The sequence below is a fragment of the Hylobates moloch genome, unplaced genomic scaffold (genome assembly GCF_009828535.3).
Source record: "Hylobates moloch isolate HMO894 unplaced genomic scaffold, HMol_V3 SCAFFOLD_12, whole genome shotgun sequence".
In the NCBI taxonomy this organism is placed as follows: domain Eukaryota; kingdom Metazoa; phylum Chordata; class Mammalia; order Primates; family Hylobatidae; genus Hylobates; species Hylobates moloch.
This window is the reverse complement of record NW_026652287.1, coordinates 96,175,321-96,192,131: the sequence shown is the minus strand read 5'-3', so window position 1 is coordinate 96,192,131 and position 16,811 is coordinate 96,175,321. Positions and strand designations below refer to the sequence as shown.

Here is a 16,811-nt window from a genome sequence, read left to right as displayed (position 1 = left end):
CTTGAAGAAAATTCTTTTCCCATTCTGTTTTACTTTTTAAAATATTTCTGCTCTCTCAGTCCCTAGTTTTCAATCTATCTAAAAAAAAAATTTTCCTAAATTTTGTGTTAAGGTGTTTTCTTTTTCATTTTAAATATTAGGTTTGTATTACATATTTAGGTATATTTCATCTACTCTGTTTATCATCTCCATACACAACAGGCAGGCAAGCTCAAGTTTAAAAGCAAGGCTTTTGAGAACTCACTTTTAAAGCATTTTCTCTTGTTGTGGGTTTTTTTGTTTTGTTTTGTTTTTTTGGCCAGGGGGTGTAGCCAGAATTAGACTTACATTGCTGCTTCTATGTTTGCCACTTCCTGATCCATAGTAGAGCATGATTTTCAGTTGTCTTTTTCCATTGTATTTTAATTGGAAAGCCTGAAACAAATAGTATTTTGTTGTTTGCAGGACTTCCTTGAGAATTCAGATTGGTAAGGGAAAATATATAGGAAAAATATTTATTTTGCAATTTTGTTAAAAAGGAAATCCCAAGTAGTTATCCTTGATAAGATTCTTTAGTATCTTAAAATGCCTGTGGTGTCTTAGAATAAAACAATATATTTTTTATGACAGAATGTTAACTATGTATATAAAGGTTGGGTTGACAATTTTGATTGTGAACTTTGATATTTTTGAACCTTTGAATGTTCCAATATTGGGTTTATTTTAAAACTTGATAGATATTCAACCATTTGATTATAATCAGATTTTTCTATTCTTAGTCATTCTTTAAAGTGGGAAAGTTTCAGAAGTTGAGGAAGAGATGAATTGAAACTTTAAGAATAAATACTAGGCTGGGTGCGGTGGCGTACGCCTGTAATCCCAGCACTTTGGGAGGCCAAGGCAGGCAGATCACTTGAGGTCAGGAGTTCGAGAACAACGTGGCCAACGTGTTGAAACCCTGTCTCTGCTAAAAATACAAAAATTTGCCGGGCTTGGTGGTGCATGCCTGTAATCCCAGCTGCTCTGGAGGCTGAGGCAGGAGAATCACTTGAACCCGTTAAACCTGGCCGGGAGGTGGAGGTTGCAGTGAGCCAAGATTGTACCACTGCACTCCAGCCTGGGCGAGAGTGAGATGACGCTGTCCCAAAAAAAAAAAAAAAAAAAAAAAGAATAAATACTAAATTTATCATTGTTTTACCTTTTCAGTCAGAAATTGGCTTTGGAAAAATGGAAACCTACATCAAATTGGAAAAGCTTGGAGAGGTAAGTAAATATTTATTTAAAAAATGTAAGACATTTTTTTCTTATTCATCATTCAAACTCTGTTACTCCACAGTTTTTGTTAACCTGGAAAAAACATAAATACTGATGTCAACAAGATTATATACTTGTTCTGGAAAGGTAACAGAGTTTCTAGGAGTTAGGGTCTTCAATTCTTGAAATTATCCCATCAGTTTGAGAGGAAATGAATTTTTTTTATAGCTTTGAAATTTTTATTGAAGCAGAAAGTATTATGTTTTCTTGATAACAAAGTAGGCATTTGTCACTTAGTCTACTGGCAGTCTACTGTCTGTGCCACCATGGGAAATTGCATGAGTTCAGACCTGTGAAAAATCAGAATAAAGATAAAAACACATTTTTTAAAGGTTAAGGAAATTCTTAAGATCTTGGTTTTCTTGAACTTGCTACTAGTACTACTGATTCGAAATGGCCTACCTCCTATAGTAGGAAAGGGCAAAGAAAATAATAGTTAATAGGGAACCCTTAAAGGAGCTTGAGGGCTGTCCTGGCAATAATAGAAGAGATCCTTGTTTTTTAAAGGAGAGTTAATGTACAAAGATTCTGAAAAGTCTAGAAACATGGGTAAAATTTTTATGATTGCCGGGCGCGGTGGCTCTCGCCTGTAATCCCAGCATTTTGGGAGGCCGAGGCGGGTGGATCACGAGGTCAGGAGTTCGAGACCAGCCTGGCCAACATGGTGAAACCCCGTCTGTACTGAAAACACAAAAATTAGCCGGGCGTGGTGGCAGGCGCCTGTAATCCCAGCTACTGGGGAGGCTGAGTCAGGAGAATCGCTTGGAACCAGAAGGTGGAGGTGACAGCAAGCCAAGATCGTGCCACTGCACTCTAGCCTGGGCGAAAGAATGAAACTCCATCTCAAAAAAAAAAAAAAAAATTTGTGATTTAACAATATGTACATTACATTTTCATTTTTCAGCTAATATGTTCAATTAGTGTCCATCAGTCTCCATATACCATTGCAGGTAAAGCACCTTTGATTTTAAAGCTATTGATCTAATTGTTAATCTGAAATAAAGTACAAAAAGTAAATATTCTGTCTATGTTTTTATACTCTTGAGGCACTCTGTAATGTTACAGAAGTATGGAAGCTGTGCATATGAACTGAAAGTCCTGTTTACTGTAAGAAAAGCCAAGGCTGATCATTGTGTGTTTTTCTTTTCAAGACGGAATTTAACAATGCTTAGAAACTAGAAATTCAGGTAGAGCTCTTTATTATAAGATGGTATTAAATAGACTCTTATACTTTTGATGTGTCCTTTAAAAATATATTTTATAGGGTACATATGCAACAGTATATAAAGGAAGAAGTAAATTGACAGAGAATTTGGTGGCATTAAAAGAGATCCGATTGGAACATGAAGAAGGTGCACCCTGCACAGCTATAAGAGAAGGTATAATAATTATACAGAACATTTTAAAATCAAAGTGGTGGAATAAGAGTTTATTTTTTATAAGTAAAAAGAGCTCAGATATACAAGTAATGACTGGAAAATATTAAACCTTTGAAAAGCTAATTTCTAAAACATATTCAAAAGAAAGGGATTAATTATATTAGTGTATAACTTAAAATGAAATCTGAATTCATTAAAAATCACTATCATAGACAACTATTTGTCATAGGGAAATGTTATATATTGGTACATGAGGAACATGGTAACTATAAATTAACCAGATAAGCTAAATAAATTAAAAAACAGTGTGTAAACATATGTATATCATAGTACCATTTTATAAAGAAGATTATTCAGAAAATGGCTTGAGGCAACTGATTAGTAATGTGGAGGGGAAAAATGGTTCCTTGTACTTTATATCTAAATTAATCCCAGAAGTTTCAAAAGTTAACATTTAAGAAAAATACAGAAGATGATATGGAGAATATTATAATATTGGGGACAATTTTAAGTATTATAATATCAAACCCAGTAGTATAAAAGAAAAAGTTGATTTCCATGAACTGTTTTTTTTTTTTTTTTTCTTTTGAGAGGGAGTCTCGCTCTGTTGCCCAGGCTGGAGTGCAGTGGCGAGATCTCGGCTCAGTGCAAGCTCTGCCTCCTGGGTTCACGCCATTCTCCTGCCTCAGCCTCCCGAGTAGCGGGGACTACAGGCGCCTGCCATCACTCCCAGCTAACTTTTTTTTGTATCTTTTAGTAGAGATGGGGTTTCACCATGTTAGCCAGGCTGGTCTCGATCTCCTGACCTCATGATCCGCCTGCCTCGGCCTCCCAAAGTGCTGGGATTACAGGCGTGAGCCACTGTGCCCAGCCTCCATGAACAGTTTTACAACCAATCCTCTTGGTAAATTATTGCTTTGAACTTAAGAGAATCTTTTTTTTTTTTTTTTTAATAGCATTGTTGCCCAGGCTGGTCTTGAACTCCTGGGCTCAAGTGATCCGCCTGCCTTGGTCTCTCAAAAGTGCTGGGATTATAGGGGTGAGCCATCGCCCAAGGCCTAAACTTAAGAGAATCTTTTAATCAGTTCATATGTTCAACTTACTTCAGATTTTTATAGACTGCCACAGACTAAACAATTGTCTTTCGTTTTCTGTTTTGCAGTTTCACTATTAAAGGATTTAAAACATGCAAATATAGTAACCTTACATGACATTGTTCACACAGATAAATCCTTGACTTTGGTGTTTGAGTATCTGGTAAGCATCTCATAAAAATTCGGTATTTAACTTTGCTTTAGAAAAACATAGTAAATTGGACTTTTAGTTTGTTTTTTATTTTTCTTTAAACTGCAGCTGTGCTTAGATAAATTGGACTTTTTAACAGCCCAAGGGACTTTATTGTTTAGTTATCAGTTTTTCATTAAATTATGTGTACGGTGCATCCAATATCTTTTCTTGAAAAACAACTTATTTTGAAAAACACTATTAAGTGAACCAGTCACAACATTCTGAAAACGGTGTGTCACATAGCAGAGTGCTGTGTTTTTCCAGGATAAAGACCTGAAACAGTACATGGATGACTGTGGAAACATCATGAGCATGCACAATGTAAAGGTAGGTTTTCTATCGTGTGTAATTTTTAAATTTTGTTTAAAGCATAGGTGAACCATTATATAATGAAATGTACCAGCCTCATAACTCTTCTTCAGGGTTTTCTGTTTGGCCTTTTAAATAGGTTGTTGTCCTCTGAACGTGCAGTATTTACCCAGAACTTCTGTTTACTATACTATAGCTTTCTTAGGATCAGACCTTTTTGTAGAACCACTTCATTCTTTTGACATTTCACATTACAACTGATTGTCCTAATATGGAATATATGTACAGGTGTATTCTGCTTTAAAAAAAATTCAAAATAAATACGAATGATGGGTGCATTCTGTGAAAGGCCTTCTTTAAATAGTGAACTCCCTAAATAAATGGTATTTAATTGTAAAACAACAACTTTTCAGGACTAATGAATAAGGCCAGAACATGCAGGTTTTGTGAACACTATGCTGGAAATACCAATCTGTACTGTCAGGAAGAAGAGTAAGATAATTGGTGTGTTTTCTTACTACAACATATTTAAAAATTTAATGCTAAAAAAGTTTGCCATAAAATCGGTGCCAGATGATACCCAGAAGTTATTAACTGAGTAACAGCATCCAGCATAGTTTGTATTCTTATAGTAGGTTTCTTTGACCTGAGTAGTGTATCCAAATTTAGCAAAGATTTATTTATCCAAACTTAGTCAACAATATGTAAGAACCTTTTCTGAAAATAGGCTGTCGCAGCTGTGTGCTTCAGACATTTCTAATTCTGTAGGTAGTAATTTTAAACTTACATTTTAAAAAAATAGTAAGTTTGGTGGTTATACAGGAGAGCCAGTTTCTGTTACTAAAAGACAGCTCAGAACATATGGATAACACATTGCTAAGGATTTTTAAAAAGGGCTTTAAATGTACTTCCATATATATTCTGTCAGGGTTGTTTTCATCATATTTTACATTTTTTGTTTGCAAAGTGTTATAACTGTCATTTTGTATCTTTTTTGGTTTTAATTTTGTTTTACCTGCTTTTTTTATTAGCAATAATTTGAAAATAAAACAAGGTCCTTAATGATGATAATTTCACAAATGTTGGGACGTTTATTTCTTTAATCTCAAGTTTACATGATTAGCTTAAGTTGGAAAGCGTTTTATTATTTATTTGTTTAAATGGCCTTTATACTTTCAAAATACAAAGTGTAACAGGAATTCATTTAAATAGTAATTTTAGAGTTTTAAAAACATAATTATGTAGACTGCAGAGACTCTGGCACAGAGAATTCATTTAGGCATACCGTTGACCTGCTGCCTTGGCTGCCTCAGTGTTCGGATGCTCTGTTTTTCACCTACAAATGAACTGAGGGGAAACTCTTGAATCCTCTGTACTTGGGGTTCTTTTTGTTAACCCCAGAGAATCAAAGGTCTTATGTGTTCCATAACCCTCTTTCTACCAAAATCTACAACAAAAACTCTACCATTAGCCTTATAGGAATTGCTTTTTTCAGAGTCATTCAGAACACTACAGTGCTAATGCCCCTTTGTGAATCACAGTAGATTTTGAAGGCTGAGTAGGAGGTGCTGAAAGTAAAGTACCCAAGAGATAAGTGATAGAAGCTGGTTTAGGTTATTTTTATAGTAAGTAATTTGCCAGAGCTATGCAGCAGCTTTCTCTTTGATACCTCAGACTTTTCATAAAATCACCAATTCCAATGCCTTATTTTAAAGACACTGCCCCAGATCAGAGTTTTTGTTTATTGTTTTTTTTTTTTTTTTAAGGAGAGATGGGTGAGAGGGGGGTTGGTTGGTTGTTGTGCCAGAATTTTATAATTAAACTATGTAAACCTTAGTAGGCCTGTAAGTTTATGAGGATTTTTTTTTTAAGTCATTTTCCATGGTAAATCAACTGTTACTGCTAGGAGGAAGTTTCATTTTAAAAAATATTTCCATAGATACTGTTAGACTAAAAGAAATAGGTAGATGCTTCAAATAGAATAATAAACTATTAAATTCAGAAAGCCACTATAAAAGGAAAAAGACATTGTACTTAAGGGTGCAATTACTTTCTTTTTCCTGTTACAATGTTCTAGGCCAGCTGCTTTTCTGTTACCATCATTTATGCTTATACTAAAGCATGTCTCATCTGTAAGACTAATTTTTATTTATTTGTTTCTACAGCTGTTTCTGTACCAAATTCTACGTGGTTTGGCATATTGCCATAGAAGAAAGGTATTGCATCGAGACTTGAAACCACAGAACCTCCTCATTAATGAAAAAGGAGAATTAAAGCTAGCAGATTTTGGTATGCAATGTATGAGATATTTATTAGTACTTCCAGGTTCTTAAATGTAAAAGATCAACCACTGTCATAATATGCCATTGCTTTTATGTGGGTGTGGAAATTTTCTCGGTAGCCCACAGAATAAGATATTTGACAGAACTTTGATTGGTGATTTATGTTGGTTATTAGCAGCAAATTCTAAAAGGCACAGGCTGTTCTCGGGTGTAGACAAAGACCCCTAGGGCTCCTGAGACCCTTGTAGGAGGCCTCTAGATGTAAATATATTACCAAAATTGTACCATCTGTTCTTTGCCTTTTTCACTGTGTTAATATTTGCAATGATGATCCCAAAGTAATAACGCATAGAACTATACACTATACATCAAAGAGTAGTGGCACCAAAATATATACTGTATTCTTTTTTTTTTTTTTTTTTTTTTTTGAGACAGCATTTTGCTCTTAAAGCCCAGGCTGGAGTGCAGTGGTGTGATCTTGACTCACTGCAACCTCTGCCTCCTAAGGGTTCAAGTGACTCTCCTGCCTCAGCCTCCCAAGTAGCTGGGATTATAGGCATGCGCCACCATGCCTGGCTAATTTTGTATTTTTAGCGTGACCAATGCCATGTTGGTCAGGCTGATCTCGAACTCCTGACCTCAGGTGGTCCACTCACCTTGGCCTCCCAAAGTGCTGGGATTACAGGTGTGAGCCACCATGCCCAGGCCATCATTGTATTCTTTACCACTACACTTACGTAAAGGAAAAACTGTCAGTTACACTTACATGATGAAGCAATAAAATTTATTAATTATATTTAATTTCCATCCTTGACTGCATTTCTTTTTAATATTTTATGTGATAAAATGGGAAGTGTACATAAAACTCATTTGCTGCACACAGAAATAATGCGGTTACCTCTCAAGGAAAGGTGCTCCTGTGATTATTTGAGTGCAAATTGAACTAGCCCTGTTATTTGAAGGGACACCATTTTTACTTAAATGACTGAAAGACAAACTGTTATTCAGACTTAGGTATTTGGCAGACATTTTCCTGACAATGAATGAAGGAAGCCTGTCATTTCAAGGAAAAGAACTGTCACTATTTCTTGCCAATAAAAAAATTGAAGTTTTCAAGCAAAAATTAGAGTTTGGAAATTTGGATCTGCTTTGAGTTTGATGGCTTTTCAATACTTACAGACTTTTCTGATGAGACCAGTGTTGATGTTAACAAACACGATTTTCGATATGCTGAAAACGTGTATAAACATTTGGAATGTATAACTCAGGGAACCACTGTTTTCCAAATGGCTAATGCATGGTATTACAGAATCATGCATGGATAAAAGACCCATTTAAAGTACAAGGTCAATGAATTTTAGTGCAACAAAAGCATGAGAGGTTCATCGTTATAGTTTTTGTTACCACATAGCTTTTAAGAGACCACTTACTTTCTAGTTCTGATGTAGTGTCAAATAAGACTATTCACATTTATCAGAAAAGGCTATTAAAATGCCCCTCCTCTTTTCAACCTCATATCTGTGTGAGATTTGATTTCCTTCATATATGTATGTATGTTGTGATATGTATATTTGATCCATTTTGATACATATTGTGATATGTATCAAAGCACCATATCACGAAACATCGAATGCAAAAACAGATGTGGAATCCAGTTGTCTTCTATTAAAATAGACTTTAGGCCAGACATGGTGGCTCGGGATGTAATCGCAGCACTTATGAGGCTGAGGTGAGAGGATCACTTGAAGCCGGGAGTTTAAGACCAGCCTGGGCAACATAGCAAGACCCCATCTCTACACCAAAAACAAGACTTAAAAGAGATTTACAAAAATGTAAAAGAAGGCCATTCTTCTTACTAAGTTTTGTTTTTATAAAAAAAAGTCATAAAAATGTCATTCCTGCTACATATAATGGGTGGTATTTTTAAAGAGAAAATAATATTTTAAAATTTGCTAAGTTTTAATTTCTAATGTGGCAAATATCAGTAAATATATCCACAAAAATAAAAGCTCTTATTAGGTCTTTGATAATTTTCAAGAGTATAAAATGGGTCTTGAGAGCAATGAGTTTAGAAGCAACTACTGAAAGGAGTTCCCTTAATATACCTGCCACCATTATTCTGTATTTATTGTATGCTCAGTAATTTAATTGCAGCTATTTATCTATTTTTTTAAGCCAATCTGGTTTTAAGGGAATTGAAAGTAAAATTAAATGCTCTTTTTGCTTCTAGAAAGTAAACTTTTTCATGTTGAAGGAACTTTGTAGAGTAGCTTTGAATTTTTTGTGTCCCCCATTCTGAGAGTTTGAATACTCTTGGAGAACTTAGTTTTTAAAAACCCATGCAGTTTTCCATAACTAAATTTATAATTTTTTTCATAAATGATTATGGTAGTTTTTTGTTTGTTTGTTTTGAGACAGGGTCTTGCTCTGTCACCCTGGCTGGAGTGTAGTGGTGCAGTCTCAGCTCACTACAACCTTCGCCTTCTGGGTTCAAGCAATTCTGGTGCCTCAGCCTCCCAAATAGCTGCGATTACAGGGGTGCCCACCACGCCCAGCTAATTTTCGTATTTTTAGTAGAGATGGGGTTTCACCATGTTGTTCAGGCTGGTCTCGAACTCCTGGCCTCAAGCAATCCTCGTGCCTTGGCCTCCCAAAATGCTGGGATTACAGGTGTGAGCCATCACACCTGGCTTTGATTATGGTAGTTTTGTTTGGAGTATTTCATTAAATTTGATAAATACGAGTGTTTCAAGTATTACTCTTCACTGTTATTAAATGGTGAGTTTATTCTGGAAATTCCTATACTTTTGCTCGTTTAGTACTTTGCCATTTGAAGAGTAAATTACTTTTTGCATTTCCTTCCTTAAAAAGGAAATATGTGGGTTACCTGTGTTTGAACAACAAATTATAAGCTATTTACATATGCTTTCATAAAGTCTCTTCTTGGGCATAGTTTATGTTGTTATTTCCCTTATAATAATTGTTACTCTGTCTTTCTCTTTTTTTCTTTCTCTCTCCTTCCCCAGCCACCATTTCCTTTTCACCTTTTTTCCTTCTCCTTGTCTTTCTTAGCTAACCTGCATGTAATGCTCTTTATTCCCAATCCCAAAATGAATGGCGGTGAAGAGAAATACTTCAGGAGGCCAAGGCGGGTGGATCACATGAGGTCAGGAGTTCAATACCAGCCTGACCAACATGGTGAAACCCTGTCTCTACTCAAAATAGAAAAGTTAGCTGGGCATTGTGGTGGACACCTGTAATCCCAGCTATTTGGGAGGTTGAGGCAGGAGAATTGCTTGAACTCAGGAGGCAGAGGTTGCAGTGAGCCAGGATCATGCCACGGCATGACAGAGCGAGACTTCATCTCAAAAAAAAAAAAAAAAAAAAAAGCAAAAGGAATGTCAAGGACTATAAAAAATTTTCCTTTGGCTGGGTATGGTTGCTGACACCTGTAACCCTAGCACTTTGGAAGGCCCCGCAGGCGGATTGCTTGAGCTCAGGAGTTCAAGACCAGTCTGGGCAATATGGCAAAAACCTGCCGCTACAAAAAATTAAAAATTATCAAGGTGTGGTGGTGTGCACCTCTAGTCCTAGCCACTTGGGAGGCTGAGATGGTAGGATCAATTGTGCCCGGGAGGTTGAGGCTTCCGTGAGTCATGATCAAGCCACTTCATTCTAGCCTGGTTGACAGAGCAAGACCCTGTCTCAAAAAGAAGAAGAAAAAAACAGCAACTACTTTTATCAGGGAATACTCTGAGTGCTTTAAATTTTGCTTCCAACCTCACAAAGCAAGCCAGGCAAATTTTACCCACAAGGCAACAAGAAATTCTGATTATTCCATGAGGTAGTATATTCAACTCTGTCTCTATTTCTTCCTTTTTCTTTTTTTGGTTGCATAGTAAATATGACTTCATGTGAAGGAGGGTCATATAACTTTGAGTATTTATACTATAAGTTGTTCTCTGTCCCTCTGAAAATTCTACCCTTTTCCCATGATCAGTGAAAATCAGAAGTCTAGGAACTAGTGATATAGACAGATATTTTCACTAATGATAGAAAATGGCTTGAATAATAATGCCATATCACATTTAATTAATTTGGTTTAGGAGAGATTGTTTCATTTCATTCCAATCATTATTGAAATTCTAATTGTGAACTAGAAGTCCATGTAGACAAACACCATAGTTCGGAATCCTCTCAGGAGTGGGAGAGTAGGATGCTGAGGAAACTATAACTGGTAATTTGCGTTGATATGGTATGTTACAGGATAAGCACGTTTGCAACCCTGTCCTTTGCCTTCCTATAACCCACTTTTAATATCAAGAAGAGAGGTCAGAAAGCTACCTCCATCTTGTTAATTAATTACCAAAATTGGTATGAAAATAATTTGTTGGACTTACTTCAAGTTGAGATGCTAGAGTCAAATTTATAATTAAATGAAATAATGTCAACATTGTTCCAGTTATAACCTTTCACCATTATACTGAACTGACATAGTATGTGAGTCCTGCCTAATTAAATTTCTGACATTGTTTCTGTAACCTTATTCAGTAAAATAAAGTATTGATTTTTTATTTTGTGACATTTTATTTTGTGACATTTTTCTTTAATATTTTAATCAGATATACAAAGTTATATACAACAGCAATCTCAGCCTAAAAAATAAATTCTTCCTTGCTTTGGCAAAATAAACATAATTTTCCAGATATTTTTTAAAGTTGCTTCTTCAGGTCATAATTTAGAGGCTTCGAGGTAATAACTCTCACACTAGTGACTCGAGATAAAGTTGTAAACTCTAGCCTTTATTTCTGGATTATCAATAGATTCCATATTAAATTAGCAAAGGAATGGCAAATGTTTTATATCACTTACACCAAGCTTGTCCAACCCATGGCCCATGGGCCATATATGGCCCAGGATGGCTTTGAATGCAGCCCAACACAAATTTGTAAACTTCCTTAAAACATTATGAGACTTTTTTGCGACTTTTTTTTTTTTTTTTAAGGTCACAGCTGTTGTTAGTGTTAGTGTATTTTATGTGTGGCTTAAGACAGTTGTTCTTCCATTGTAGCCCAGGGAAGCTAAAAGATTGGACACCCCTGACATAAACAGCAATTAATAATATCCAAGGACAACGAAGTCTGTCTTACTCCAAAATCATCCATGTAACTTAAAACCTAAAAAGGGAGTACAGAACAGCATTGTAATTTTATTCCAAGGAAATTGTCCCTAAGTCAATTTCTGCAAAGAAATTGTCAGTAAATCTCAATGAGATTATGGACCAATAACTTTACAGTTTTTGATAAAAAATGCTATAGCAAATGAAAGTTGTAATCAGGTTAAAAGGTGACAAAAGCTCATAGCTGTTAGAAGTAAGATTGTGTTATCTCAATGTCATTGGCCTATTTTGGATTAATTTAATTGCAGCTGAGAAATAATTTTGGCATCATGATTCATGGACAGAAGGAAAACATCTTAAGTTTAGATTCACCCAGAATACTTCACCAGGTGTATTCAAACATAAAAGTAAGCATAGTCTCTGGTGTGGAATTCTTGTTTAGTTCAACTATGTAAGGATTTGCCGACTTAGGGCCACATGCATTCAACAAATTCATAAAGTTAAGAGTGGTGAAGCCTCAAGAAGCTACGAGTTAACCATCTCAGGCATCCCTTTGAATGGAGTCATGGTGAGAACAGGGTCTGAGAGATCCATTAAAGCTTTTTCATAACCCTTTGTTTTATTTTCTCTATGAAGGACTAGCCCGAGCCAAGTCAGTTCCCACAAAGACCTACTCAAATGAAGTTGTCACACTATGGTACCGGCCACCTGATGTGCTTCTTGGTTCCTCGGAGTACTCAACACAGATTGACATGTGGTAAATATATGCAGATATCACTGACATTTATTATTTTGAAAGAATGTAACTGTTAATGCAGGATATATTGATAAGTATATACTTTTAAGGAGGTATTATTTTAAAGAGCCATAATATAACAGTGATTAATGAGTTCTGGCATGGGAATTAGATTACCTAGGTTTAAATACCAATTCTGCCATTTAGAACTATGTGGTAACTTTATTCAAATTACTGGCCTTTGCCTCAGTTTCCTCATTTAAGGAAATGGGAATAGTAACAATAACTACTTTGAAGTGTTGTAGATGATGTTAAGATTAAATGAACACTCAGAAGAGTGCTTTATGAGACATTCAAGAGTATCTGATACATAGTAATTTAAAACAAAATTATCATTTTATCATCATTTAATATTCACCAAAATCTTTCTGCTTTAACTTGAACTAAAAGTAATAATTAAAATACTGTAGTCATCTTTCTCACACACCACTTCGATCTTGACACTCTTCTACTCAAACACCGTTACTGCCACCCCCTTCATTACCTATAGAATAAGGTACAATTAATTCCTCAATCTGATACTTAAGGATTTCCATAAGATGTCTCTAAACTACCTTTTCCAACTTATTTCAGACTGTTTCTCAACACATATGTTCCCTTTTAACAAAATGGCATACTCACTATATCTCAGGAATAATGTGGACTTTCCTAGCTTTGCTCTTGGTGTTCATACCAGTCCACCCATCTGGAATGCCCATTCCGGTGTTCTAACTTGGGCTCATTCCTAGTAACGTTCAAAACACAGCTTTTCATAAATCTTTTCCTGAATATACTGTAGCCTCTGTTGGCAGTTCCTTCCTCTGAACTGTGGTTGCATTTATTTTCTATGTTCTTCATGTGGTAATAAGTCCTATACCTATTTCTGTTGCTATCTTGAACAGTTATATAAAATGTCTCATACAACTTTTTAAAATTAATTTTTAATATTGTAAAATACTCATAAAATTTATCATTTTAACCTAAGTGTACAGTTGTGAGACATTGAGTACATTTATATTGTTATGCAACTATCACCACTATCTATTTACCTCCAGAATCTTTTTCATCTTGCAAAACCAAAACTCTGTACCCATTTAACAATTTCTTCCTATTCCCCTCCCCTACCTCCAGTTTCTGGTAACCACTGTTCTATAATACTTTCTGTCTCCATGAATTTGACTGTTCCAAGTACCACTTACGAGTAGAATCATGCAGTGTGTCCTTTCGTGACTGGCTTATTTCATTTGGCATAATGTCTTTAAGGTTCATTCACATTGTAGTGTATGCCAGAATTTCCTTCCTTTTTAAGGCTAAAAATACTCCATTAAATATATATTCCACATTCTGTTACCCATTTATCCATTGATGGACATTTGGGTTGCTTCCACCTTTTGACTATTGTAAATAATGCTGTTGTGCACATGGGTATACAAATACCTTTTCAGGACCCTGCTTTCAATTATCTCTCTCTCCTTCTCTTTTTCTTTTTAAGAGACGTTGTCTCACCATGTTGTCCAGGCTGGTCTTAGAATCCTGGGCTCAAGCAATCCTCCTGCATTGGCCTGATTTCAGTTCTTTTAGATATATACCTAGGAGTTTAATTGCTGCATCATATAGTAATTCTATTTTTAATTTTTTGAGAAACCACCATACTATTTTCCATAGCAACTATATCATTTTACTTTCTATATAACACTTAATATGTAAAATTAACTTTTATATATAGTTGCTAGATTACGAGCCCTTTAATGGAAGGATTATGTCTTAAACTATGTGTGTACATACAGTTCCTAGATGACTATTCTAGGAACCACCATTTTATCTCTGAACCACCATCCTTTTCTTTTCCTTCTCTTACACACACCACCTTGTACCAACATGTTCTACCTCTGCTTCCTGCATCAAAACGTCTTGAATCATTTGTTTCTCTCCATTTCTCCTGCCTAGCTTAGGTCACTGTCATCTCCTAGATTACCATAATATCTCTTCAGTTGTTTTTCCCCACTCCTGTCTTTGCTGTTCAATCCATGGTCTACACTATTGCTAATACAAGGATTCAGTGAGATAATTGGTGCACTTAAAAAACATTTCTAACACATAGTAAATCTTCAGTCACTGTTGGCTTTGTTATTCTTCAAGGATTATGCAAAGGAGAGTTGGATATTTTAAGTGGGAAAAATGGATATAGCAATTTAGAAATTGAGACAAATAGGGTAAAAGTGAACAAATTAGTTAGACCTAAAATATCTCTTCAGGAGGTTTTCCAACAGGCTAGTGCAAAATTCTGCAGAGAGGCAATCTTAAGGAAAAGATTCTTGTGCTTCATAATATGTAAATGAATTGCTAAATTATTTTCATGATCTATTTTAAAGGGGTGTTGGTTGCATTTTCTTTGAAATGGCTTCTGGAAGACCTTTATTTCCAGGATCAACTGTGGAAGATGAACTGCACTTAATTTTCCGACTGCTAGGTAACAGAAAAAATCTTTTCCCAGTGATTTTGCACCCACAATTGACTAGCTTGATAGGACTGTATCTCTAAAATACATATTTTAAAATTTGATACTGAGACTAACATAAACAGCTGTTACTTAGAAAAATTAGTATGGACACTATGAAGATAGATTGTTCTAGGTAACTTCATCTGCTAAGTTTTATCTTTGCAATAAAGATTTTATGGAAAAACAGATATAATTAGTATGGAAAATTGGATGTCAGCATATTATTAAGGAATATTGCTAACTTTTGTGGTATCAACTGGATAGAAAAAGGGCCAGGCATCCTTTTTACAGTATCATTGCAAAGTCCAAACAAAAAGTCCATGTACATTTATTTCTGTCATTTCAATTGCAGTTGAAATAGTTAAGTCATCTGGTAAATGTAAATTGTTCTCTAAGACACTTTGTTATATATATGCATATATAATTTTTATATATAAATTTTATATATATTTATAAATATAATTAAATTTTTTTTTTAATTCAGGAACTCCATCTCAGGAAACTTGGCCAGGTATTTCTTCAAATGAAGAGTTCAAGAACTACAGCTTTCCAAAATATAAACCACAGCCTCTAATTAACCATGCACCCAGGTATTTTTTTTTTCTTATGTGAAAGGGGAAAACACATGATTCTTTTCAATCTTTTGAAGGATTAGTCACAGTAAGGATTCAGGAAAAAATACATAATACACACAATCCTTATATATTTTAGGATCTTATTTAATTTTGAACTGTACATGTATTAGAATTCTACAGTTTATGTAGATAGTTACTTTTCCCAGAAAGAAGACATTGATTAATGCCGTATTCCATACCACAAAGATTATGATGAAATTCCTGTTTTGCTTTCTACAGAATTATTCTGTATTTACTTAACAAAAACCTAAGAAAGGGTTATGTAAGTAAAATCTTGACTCTATAACACAAGGTAACCTATCAGTATTTTGACCAGTGTTAATGATGTAATTCATATTTGAAGAATATAAACTCTGTCCAATTCCTTAGCAAAATATAACATCTAAACGTCAGCCATTCATTTAAGTTTCTTCTTAGACCTACCCCAAGATCAATCCAAGGCTCCCAATAAAATTTGAGTCAGAACATTTTTACTTGTAGAATGTATTACATTTTCAGGAGATAACATAGAATAACCCCTTTGACTGCATTTTCCATCTCCCTGCCCCCTATCCCCCCCAAATTTTGAAAGTCACCAAGATACCAAATAAGGACATCATTTATTTTAACCCAGAGCCATTCACATTGCTCACAACATAACACACTTGTTCTGCTTCCTTTTATTTTCAAGCTAGGGAAGGAAGAGCAAAATAGTTATGACACCAAAAATATTTTTAAAGTATTTATGTGAGTGGGTACTCTTATTGTTACTATAGCAACTAATACCATTCTAACTAGATTTTCTTAGGAAGAATAATAATATGTGCTGGGCTTTTTTTGCATGTCTCTCCCAAGTAGCATAAATTCTATTTTTGTCCTTTAATTATTTTTTGGTGATGTTTAGTGTAGAAGGTTGAAGCTTTTCTTTGAAGCAGAGTCTCCATAACTGTAGTGCCTAGTTTGTGCCCAGGGAACTCTGGATATGTGCTAGAATGGCAAACTACATAGAATGTCTAGACTGCAGCATCCACAGGACCCACTTGAGAGCACTTGGAAGAAAATGTTACTTTATTCGTAATTGTACTTCTACCAGTGAAAGGCAGTGTAAGATAGAAGCTGTTACTTCTGGTCAAGAGATTATTCCATTAAGATAATCCCAGGCTGGGCACGGTGGCTCATGCCTGTAATCCCAGCACTTTAGCAGGGCCAAGGCAGGCGGATCACCTGAGGTTGGGGGTTTGAGACCAGCCTGA

General features: G+C 35.2%; 2 protein-coding genes across 2 annotated transcripts in view; one reads left to right on the top strand and one right to left on the bottom strand.

Moving 5' to 3' along the window:
• Window positions 1-16,811, bottom strand: part of ELK3 (ETS transcription factor ELK3) — a 136,850-nt gene that overhangs the window by 29,917 nt on the left and 90,122 nt on the right. The gene's annotated exons all lie outside the window — the stretch shown is intronic.
• The window catches only part of CDK17 (cyclin dependent kinase 17), a 112,880-nt gene that overhangs the window by 90,163 nt on the left and 5,906 nt on the right, over window positions 1-16,811 (top strand). The window contains exons 6-13 of the mRNA XM_032170951.2: window positions 1,186-1,242; window positions 2,558-2,672; window positions 3,835-3,929; window positions 4,224-4,286; window positions 6,434-6,557; window positions 12,306-12,426; window positions 14,817-14,914; window positions 15,429-15,534. Coding sequence (XP_032026842.1) covers window positions 1,186-1,242; window positions 2,558-2,672; window positions 3,835-3,929; window positions 4,224-4,286; window positions 6,434-6,557; window positions 12,306-12,426; window positions 14,817-14,914; window positions 15,429-15,534 — 779 coding nt within the window. The remainder of the gene's footprint in view (window positions 1-1,185; window positions 1,243-2,557; window positions 2,673-3,834; window positions 3,930-4,223; window positions 4,287-6,433; window positions 6,558-12,305; window positions 12,427-14,816; window positions 14,915-15,428; window positions 15,535-16,811) is intronic.